We start from the raw sequence: 9,744 nt of genomic DNA on the forward strand, positions 1-9,744 counted from the left end.
TGAAAAATTAAAGTTCAATTATTTATTTATATTTTTAGTAACATTATATATATCATTAAAAACAAATGTCTCTTTAAAAAAAAATTATTTTTAAAACTTGATCTAATAATTAAAAAGAATTTTTATATTTTTATTATTCCTAGAGATGTGGATAAGTTTTCTCATCATTAAAATGAATATAAATTATATGTTAAAATTATTTGAATATAATGATAGTAAAACATATATTAATATTTTAACTTGAGGAAATAATCAACAATATAAGATATTAAGATGAGGACAATACAGCGGGCGGGAGGAGAGGTGTGCGGGAGGGTTTCACGAAGTTACCTGGGAGGAGAAGGGGAGGGTGATGCAGATACAAACGACGATGGGGAGTTTGATGTTTTTGTTGGGGATGGGGTCTGCTCTTTCTGTGCTTTGCCCTCTTTTTGGGCTGTCCTCGATGCTTCGGTTGGGGGCTCTTTTCTTGTAGTTTCTCTGGTGGCTTTTCCTTCGTTGTCCCTTCTGGTTCCTTTTTTGATTGGAGGATTGCAGGGTTCGAAGTTGAGGTTGTTTCTGAGCTGGTGGTCTGGTTTGCTTCGACCTTGTTCTTTTTCCCTTGGCCCCGTTTGGTGGTTGTTTCTCCTTTGGCAGTGGTTGTTTCTAGAGGTACTTTGGGGGTTTTCTTCTCTTTGGAGGTCATCTGTGTTTGGAAGGCTAAGATCTGGATCGATGATGGCCCTCTGTTCTTTTTTTGGTTTTTGGTGTCGGAGAAGCTTTGTCCCTCCCCTATTTGTTGGGCTTTGTGGTTGTTGCTCTAGGTCTTTTGGTGGTTGTTCGATGGTTATCGATGTTGCTTCCACTTCTTGTTTGGCCTTTGCTGGGATGAGGGTTTTGTTCTTTGGAGTGTTTTTCTAGGGGATCTCAAGGACCTTGGTGTTCTTATTTTTTGGTGCAGCCACTTGATGCCTATTTGGGTCTCTTCTTTTGGTCTCCCTATGGAGGTGGTCCTCTTTCTCCTTGTGGAGGTGACATGTTTGGATCAAGAAGAGATGTCTCTTAGATGTAGGACTGTGAATCCTCTTTGCATTCTCTTTGTTGTCTTGAAGGCCCCATTTGAGGTGGTGTTTTGGGTTGTTGGATCTCTTGTGATGTGGCCCAAGGTCTATGTTCTTTTCTTTGGAAGGTATTGATCATTATTGTTTTTTTTCATATGCCCTTCTTGTTTGGTGCTCTCTTTGCGGAGATGGTTGTGGGAAATGCTTCCCCTTGTGCAGTCTGAAGCACATTCTTTGTGGGTAGTTATGATTGTGTATATCTTTAATGGCCCTATTATTGGTATTCTCCCTATTTCTTGGTTTATTCCTCGACATCTATGATTTTCTCCAGTTCTTCCTATTGAGGTGGTCCCATCTTCTTTAGAGGTGAAGATGGATGTTGTTAGAGATGGTATTTCTTCTATTGAGGTGGAGGTGGATGTTGTGGCTAATGCTAGGAAGATGATGTTGCGTTGACCTTTGGTTGGATGAGATCTGAGACTGATCTTTCTACTATGTTCTTCTTGATCTCTTCTATTGAGGTGGAGAGATTGGAGGGTCTTATATTTTTAGTGTTGTTTTCAGGTTGTGGGAGCTTTGTAAAACCCTTGTTCATGGTTGAGGGAGCCTGGAAAAACCCTACTTCAGGCTGTGGGAGCCTTGTAAAACCCATTATCTTCGGGGCTGAGGGACCTAGGAAAAACCCTATGTTTTTTACTCTTCTCATGGACAGGCTAGACGCTGGCAGTTTTCAAGGGCCCAGTCTGGCCAGTTTTTATTTTTGGTCAAGACCAGGCATTGGTTGTGGCCTAGAGTTTCTACTATAGGTTACAAGAGCCTAGAAAACCCTTCTTTTGTAGGTTTTGGGAGCCCTTTCAAAACCCAAAATGTTGTTGGTTGTGTGAGCCATGTAAAACCCATTAATTAGGCTATGGATGCTTGGAAAAACCCTTGGTTTCTGTTGAAGGTTAAGGGAGCCTTGATAAAACCCTTGTGTTAGTGAAAGGCTTTGGCATCATCCTCTTTCAGCTAGGTTTCATTGATATCTCTTTGCTGCTAGGCTGGTTTCAGGTTGTTGGTTGTCTTTGATGTATCATTAGCAGCTATTTGTTTTGGGTTTCAGATCCTAGTAGAATACAAGGGTTTTGGGTTCCTTCAAAACCTGATGTAAGGGGTTCTAGGTCCCCTCAAAAACTGTTTATCCTAATTAAAAACAATATAAGATATTAACTTTTAAAAAATTTATAAGTTCAAATTTTTAGATTTAAAGATAAACAAAATGATAGAAAAACATAACATTAATATTTTAACTTAAGAAAATAATCATTAATATAATATATAAATTTTTTGAAAAAACAAAGTTCATTTTTTATTTATTTTTTTTAGTAGCATTATATATCTCTTTTAAAAAAAACTTATTTTTAAAACTTGATCTAATAATAAAATTGTTTTTTTTATATTTTTATTATTCTTAGAAATGTAGTGGATAAGTTTTCTCATCATTAAAATGAATATTAATTATATATTAAAATTATTTAAATATAATGATAGTAAAACATATATTAATATTTTAGCTTCAGGAAATAATCAATAATATAAGATATTAATTTTTTTTTAAATTATAAGTTCAATTTTTTAGATTGATATTTTTAGTACCATTATATTTGTGTGTAACTATTAATTATAGACAAAAGTGTAAAATGTCCATTTTAAACTAATAATTTTATTTATAACACTAACCTAATTAACCTTATAATTTTAACCTAATTAACCTTACAATTTTATAATTCTACGCCTATAACTTTGTATGTAACACTAACCTAAACTAACTTAATCACTATAAAATTGTAAAATGTCCATAATTAACCTTATAATTTTTAAATTTTAAGCATATAATTTTATATGTAACACTAACCTAAACTAAATCATTTTTTAGTATACATTAATATTGAGGAAGGATACCAAAATATTAATGTTTAACAAAAAAAACACCTATTTTTATTTAAAAGGAGGACGTTGGAAATCACAAGCTTTTCAAGTAGTATTAACCAACACATATCTTTCTTAAAAAAAAGGAGGGGGAAATCCCAAACATTTCAAGTAGTTTTAATCAAAGGTAGTGCATTTTTGAATTAATGTTTAATGAGCATTTCTTTTTTCCAATTTTTTTCTTTCTTTCTTATTTTCTATTAAAATTATATCTTTAGTAATTATTTTATTATAATTTTTCATAATATTTTAATTATTTTTTAATGATATTTAGTATTTTGAAATTGTTTATTATTTTTAATACAAACTTTTATTTATAATTTATTTATTTAATCAAAAAAAATTATATATACATACATTCAATTATAAACCTTTTACGACATTTAAAATTTATAAATTACTATCTATGTATCCATTGCACTTCATCCAGATACAAGCACTAGTTCTTGGAGCTATTTTGGATGGTGAGAATTGGGCCAGGTCGAATAAGCAATTTGGGTGCATAAAAGGAGGAACACGTAGTTAAGCGATAACCCATATATGTGTCATCTTGAATGTGGAGCAAGTGGAGAAATGTAACATTTCAAAATGAAATTTCTCACATATTCTTTAATGCTCTATTAAATCATATATCACGTTGTATTGATCACGACTCACATTGGAACTCATCGTCACTTGGTTTTTGATGAAGAAAAACCATCTCCCATATTCAGTAAATGTGTTCTCAAGCCTAATCAAGTAATATAAAAAATAAATGTGGACTGATTTTAGAGATTGAAATATTAAATACGAGGTTTAATTGTATTTAGTTTTAGAAAGACAAGTTTTAATATGCTTATTGACTTATTAAGTGTTTGAAGATTAAATTTGGTTGTATTGACTTATTAATGTTTTCTTAGTTTCCAATTTGTTGAAATCACTCTTTTATGTTTTACTATCTAGACGATTGATATTTATGAGTACCTTTGGAAGGCTACTAGATCACTAGTGGACAAGTTCTCCTAACTCAATTCAAAGAAAGAAATAGATTTATAGTTATGACCAATGATATCACTCTTCAAGCATGCAAATGGCCTAGAGTGATTGTATATAGAATTCTTTTCCTTTTACATGTCTTAATCGAAGTGTTCCTAAAATTATATGCATATAATTATCAAAATAATCAATGGTCAATGAGATAGGACAGGTTGTGAAAGAATACAAATGAATTTGCCTTTAAATACAAGAACATAACCATAAATCATACAAACATGTGTTTAATTAGCTCTGACAAGAAACAAATATTTATGAGTAAACTAAAATTTGAATTTGAGTTATAAAATTGTAAGAATCGAATAGTAAGACGCACAATTAATTTTATGCATCTCGAAATGACTTAAGCCACAAGAATGATTAAATCAAGATACATAACAAATATGAATGAATTAGTGCCCGGGTAAAACCAATAGATGTATGATAAGACTGAATGTATTGACATATGCATCTACATAAATTGGTAGACCAATGAGAAATCTTACAGTTCACCATATATTTAAATTCTTGCATTGATTTGATTTATTTTGAACATAATTGAAACGCAGAAGGGCATTTAAACGCTAAGAAGTCTCATTGCATTTGTTGTTTAACAAGCTTTCAAAATATAGTTAAGTGCCTTAGTCGTTGAACTCAAACTTTCTTTATAGTATAAGATTGAATTTTTTTACAAGGTTTTGTATAATTGAACTGTATGACATGCTAAACAGTACACGAAAATTCCACTGGAACATGGAATGCCATGTGAGATCTTCCAGTACTGGAGCTTGTGTTTGAATAGAAATAGATATTAAGGTGTTTATACAAGCGGTCCACCCTTGACGTATTCAGTGAAAGCCAAAGCGAGGAGGCCGAGCATAGCAAAGCGCCCATTCCACATTTCTGCTGTGGATGAAAATATTTGCTGCGACTTGCTCTCCCTCGATATTCCATTGAACAGGGGCACCAGTGTCCCCACCGTCATTAATCCTGCAGTTAACGCTAACCACGACAGTCCTCCACTATTCAACTGCGACAACAAATCTCTTCCGCTCGCCACCTCCACTGCAATGGCCGACACGAACCCCAACATAGCCGCCCTTCCATTGATGATCTCCGGCGCAGGTCCTGAGAACGCAAACAGGTCGCCAAATTTCGTACTCACCTGGATTCCATATTTCCTATATCAGATGAATTGTCCACATCATATAAATAAACTATAAATTGGGCAACTAGAGCGTTTCTTACCTTGGTAGAGCTTGAAGGAGAAACGCCTTCAGTAGCGGACGTTTCCTTTGGATCCTGATCCGCGTGCCCAAATAAAACGCATTAGCCAAAGCTGCATAAGAATAAAGAGGAAAATAGCTAAACGAACAACAGCGAAATAACAAACCTTTGCCATGCACTTGACTTTGAGGCTACTGTTCGGTAATCTACTGATTCGACCCATACTATTCCTTTGAACTGCCCCGCAGTTAAGGGCTGCGGGTGCTTTCATCGTCATTGAAGCCACGGCCGCCATTGATGAGTGCTAAGAAAAGATGAATTCTTTGCGAGTGTACTTTCCTTTCGACTTGCTTAAGAATGATGGATAGTTAGAATACCTCCTTGAGGACTCGTTGTTGGCTTTATAGCTTGGGAAGGATCGAATTAGGTGGTGTAAAATGGGCTGAGTGCGGGAAGCCAATGATGTGAATTTACAATCCCGTGGATGAACATATGAAAACGTGGCTGTTTAATTATCGGCACATTTGTTGAGGTGAAGTTTCCACACATTAGTCGCCTCCCGAACGTGAAGATTCTGCCGATTTGTTGTTCACTCAACGTCACTCGAGTTTCAGTTTGATATTATTTTGAAACTTTGCTTAGTCCTACAGCGTTTCAGGGAAACGAGTATAGAAAGATATTTTGGTAATTTGAGTTGTTATTGGGACAAAAATTTGAGATGTGTTTGCGATTTTTTTTCTGGGAAGTTCAATTAAAACACGCGCTCTGTCATTGTGACCGTTCAATTTAGTTTCTAATTTTTTTCTTTTCTCTTGTTGTATAGGTCTCCGTTTTTCTTTCTCTTGTTGTATAGGTCTCCGTTTTTCTTTTCTCTTGTTGTATAGGTTTTCGTTTGAATGATAAAGGTCGGTAATGATATATTATTCAAGATGCATATTTTTATAATCTCCCAGGATCAAAGCTAATTAAAAAACGTTAAATAAATGTTCAATTTGATCAATAATAATCATGAGTAAATAAATCAATAATTCATTTATATATAGATGATTGATAGTTTATGACTTTAATTTATCATCTTGATTGTAAATTTAATTAACTTTTAAAGTGTCTATGTATAAGTTTATAATATAAGAAAAAAAAAGGAAGATATATCAATTCAATTGTTTCTTGTTAACAACACTTAGAAATTAATTATTTATGTAGGTATATTGGTATTTTAATGATGGAAATAAAACACATATACTCTCTTCCTTTATTTTTAGGATAATTTCATATATGTGTTATAGATGTTATAATTAGTTTATAAGTGATATATTTATCCATGAAATTGGCTCATGGCATTGTAAATTTGATTCTTTCTACCATTAACTATTTTTGTCATTGTAGATTAGATTTCCACGAACATATTTTCAAAATATTTTTATAAATAGCACCAAACCCTACATCAACTTGGATATTGATATCATGGAGTGTGAATTATATTATGCAATAATCTATCAAATCGAATATATTCACATTAAAGGAAAAATATTTGATCCATACTCATGAACATCAAGTGTGCAAGCATATAATGAACTAGACAAATATATATTTAATATTTCGTATCAGATATCTTCATTAAAAAGAGCCTTAATTTTTTTTAATAGAGGAAAGCCAATTATTGACATCAAGAACAATATTATCAAGTAAAATCAATTATTAATATCAAGCACAACATTCTCCCATAAGTGAATTAATTTTTAAATGAGGAGTGTGGGTGCGAAGGTAGGAGGACCGGTTGCAAGAGAGGATGAAGGTAGCGACGATAATGAGGACACGTCCATTCCCCTCTACCAACATTTGCTAGCTTGGTATGTTTGGTCAGAGGGTTCATTGGGTTCGAGGTTGTATTGTATGCTATCCCTTGAGGATGGTATGGGGTTTGGAGGGAGAGGAGGGAGGTATGGGGTTAGGTTTTTGGTAGGCAGGGTGGCTGGAGATGATTTTGACCTAGTTACAAATGATTGGAGGGGAGAGATTTTTGCAGATGTTGCTTTGAGCTTGGGTGTGTGGTATGGTAAGGTTGTTGCAAGCCCTTGTCCTAGGGTTTGGTTTTTCTCTCCTATCATTCACTATCGCATCTTTCCTGGGCTTCTGGTTGTTTTGGGTGAGTTGATCATTAGTGATCTTAGAAGGATCTGGTTCCCCTCTTCTGCGTTTATTGATGTTATTTGGTTCAATGACTATCCTTGGTCTTCTCTCTTTCTTCCCTCTCATGGGTTTTCAATTGCACTATCTTTTGAGGTGACTCCATCTCCTATAGAGGTGGAGATGTGTTTCGCATGTAAACCCTTGAGTGGATGCAAAGAGTTTTTTTGGGTGGTTGATCCTTTGGTCATGCTTTGGTGGCTCCTATGGAGGTGGAGATCTCATCCCAAGCTGATATGGGTGCTTCTATGGTTTTTGGGGTTTCCCCTTTTTCCTGCTTTTGTCTAGTGGCTATTATGGCTTTACTCTGTGATGGTTTTGGGAGCCATACTAAAACCCCATGCTTTTGGTTCGAGGAGCCTGTTAAAACCCCATGGTGTGGACTATCTAGGTTATGGAATCCTTGTGAAAACCTTTGTTCCTCTATTTTAGAGGAAGGCTAAGGGACCCTTTTCAAAACACTTATTTTTCCTATTGGGGTCTAGTCTTCTATGGGTTTATCTTTTAAGTCCTGGGTATCTTTGTCTGGAGGGTTTTTTGTCCTTATGATTCTTGGTTCCATGGCTTTGTTCGTTGGGCTTCATTGTGTGAATATTAGGGTTACTCTAGTATTTCCCATTGAGGTAGGCCGATCTTCTATGGAGGGGGAGATGGATGTGGCTGGAGGCGACCTCTTTCCTATTGAGGTGGAGTTGGATGCTACTAGACAGTACTAGAGGTGTTGTTGAGGGGTTGAGGAGGCCCTTTTCCTTGGCTGAAAGAAAGTTGTTGATGGCGTCTTTGCTATCTTCTTTCCTTTTCATCCTTTGGAGTTGGAGATTTTGAAAAGCATGTTTCCTATAGCAGGGTTTACTCTTAAGGATAAGGTTGTGGGAGCCTAGACAAAACCCATGAGTTTGGCTAAGGGAGCCTTCTTCCCTATGTTCATGTTTGATTAAATCTTCTAGGGTGGATTAGGCCTTCTTCTCTTGCCACCAAGACCATAATGTTTATTTTATACTATTAGACTGTGGGTGGGCTACTTCTTGTCTATGTTTTTATATATTGGTAGTGTTCCTTTGGTGGTTTGGGATCTATGGAAAATCTGAGGGTTTCAGGTCCCTTCAAAAACTTTTGTTTAGGGTTTTGGGTCCCCTCAAAACCTATTTTCCCCTTAATCAAAACATTCTCCCATAAGTGCTCTTAGTCCAATCACTTAGCCGAAGACATAGGAGCATTTAAGGTCATTGATCTTGCTAGCAAATTGAACATTAAAAATCTATGGATAGAGGGGGACTCTAAAAACATAATTTAATGCCTTATCGGTAATTCCCTCCCCCCCTCATGGACCATCAAAAATTGGATCGGTGAAGCTATATCCCTCATTAGCAATTGTGATAATGTAAAAATCTCACATGTGTTTAGGGAAGCAAACATGATTGTTGACTATTTTTCCAACGAAGGAGTCAAGCTCTATGGTTGATGGATGTTCCAATCCTACAAGGATTTAGAAGTGGGGGTGAAAGCCTTAATTGGATCTGATCTTACGCATGGAAAAGTTGCCATTTCAAAAAATGATTAAGCCGATTAGAGAAGGGTACTGTTTCATTCACTACAATGATGGTGCCATAATTACATCTTCAAACCATGTGAAATGGCACATTTTGTGGGTGCCTAGGAATTGTTGTAGGATTGTTGCCAATATTATCTTCTCTGCTAGTAATAATAGAGAATTTTGTGAAAAAATGGAGTGTAGTAAGAAAAAAGTGGAGCCAAAAATCTATGAAAAGCACCAAAAGAACCAGAAGGTGTGGAAACAAATTGATAAAGTAGGGCTAAAACCTTTCCTAGAAAACCTCCATGGTGCTAACCTTGACATTGTGAGGTATTTCATCAAAAATTGGAAGGATGAAGGTATCATTCTCTCTAGAAGAAAAGTGATGATCAAGGAGGGTCTTATTGGGGAAGTTACTGGCCTCTCTACAGAAGGAATGGAATTCTTCCATGACAGGAAAATATTTGATGAAGGGGTTGTTAAATTTCCTAAAATAGAAGAGGAGAGGGAAGCACTGGTTAAGGTTTCGAACAACTACTTTGAGTTTGACACCATAAAGAAGCTCTAGAGGGAGGTACTAAGAGTTTTGATGGAATACATAAAAATGGATGGTAGATTCGCAAGGGTTTACGGCTACCATTTCGTCCTCCTTAACCACTTTAGGTACAAGGTCAAGGTTTATTTACCCTACTATATGTTGTGTTCTCTTAAACACTATATTCTAGAGCACTGCAAAAGTCCTAGGAATGTCCTTGTTCTACATGTTGGTCTTATCCA

General features: G+C 35.3%; 1 protein-coding gene across 1 annotated transcript; it reads right to left on the bottom strand.

Annotated features, from left to right (window-relative positions):
• Window positions 1–4,664: 4,664 nt before the first annotated feature.
• Window positions 4,665–5,637, bottom strand: LOC131055972 (early light-induced protein 1, chloroplastic). Its single transcript, XM_057990290.2, has 3 exons — window positions 5,413–5,637; window positions 5,268–5,321; window positions 4,665–5,184 (listed from the first exon to the last, which is right to left on the bottom strand). Exons 1-3 carry the CDS (start codon window positions 5,539–5,541, stop codon window positions 4,840–4,842), a joined length of 528 nt encoding a protein of 175 aa, XP_057846273.1. The 5' UTR covers window positions 5,542–5,637; the 3' UTR covers window positions 4,665–4,839.
• Between the last annotated feature and the right edge of the window lie 4,107 nt (window positions 5,638–9,744).

This window comes from Cryptomeria japonica, chromosome 8, assembly GCF_030272615.1.
Source record: "Cryptomeria japonica chromosome 8, Sugi_1.0, whole genome shotgun sequence".
Taxonomy (NCBI): domain Eukaryota; kingdom Viridiplantae; phylum Streptophyta; class Pinopsida; order Cupressales; family Cupressaceae; genus Cryptomeria; species Cryptomeria japonica.

Bases quoted from the DNA above. Each gene is read 5' to 3' on its own strand.
- LOC131055972 (XM_057990290.2), bottom strand. From the start codon at position 5,541: ATGGCGGCCGTGGCTTCAATGACGATGAAAGCACCCGCAGCCCTTAAC. The intron at 5,322-5,412 runs GTTTGTTATTTC...CACGCGGATCAG, and splicing joins AAGTCAAGTGCATGGCAAAG to GATCCAAAGGAAACGTCCGC. The intron at 5,185-5,267 runs GTAAGAAACGCT...TATGGAATCCAG, and splicing joins CTCCTTCAAGCTCTACCAAG to GTGAGTACGAAATTTGGCGA.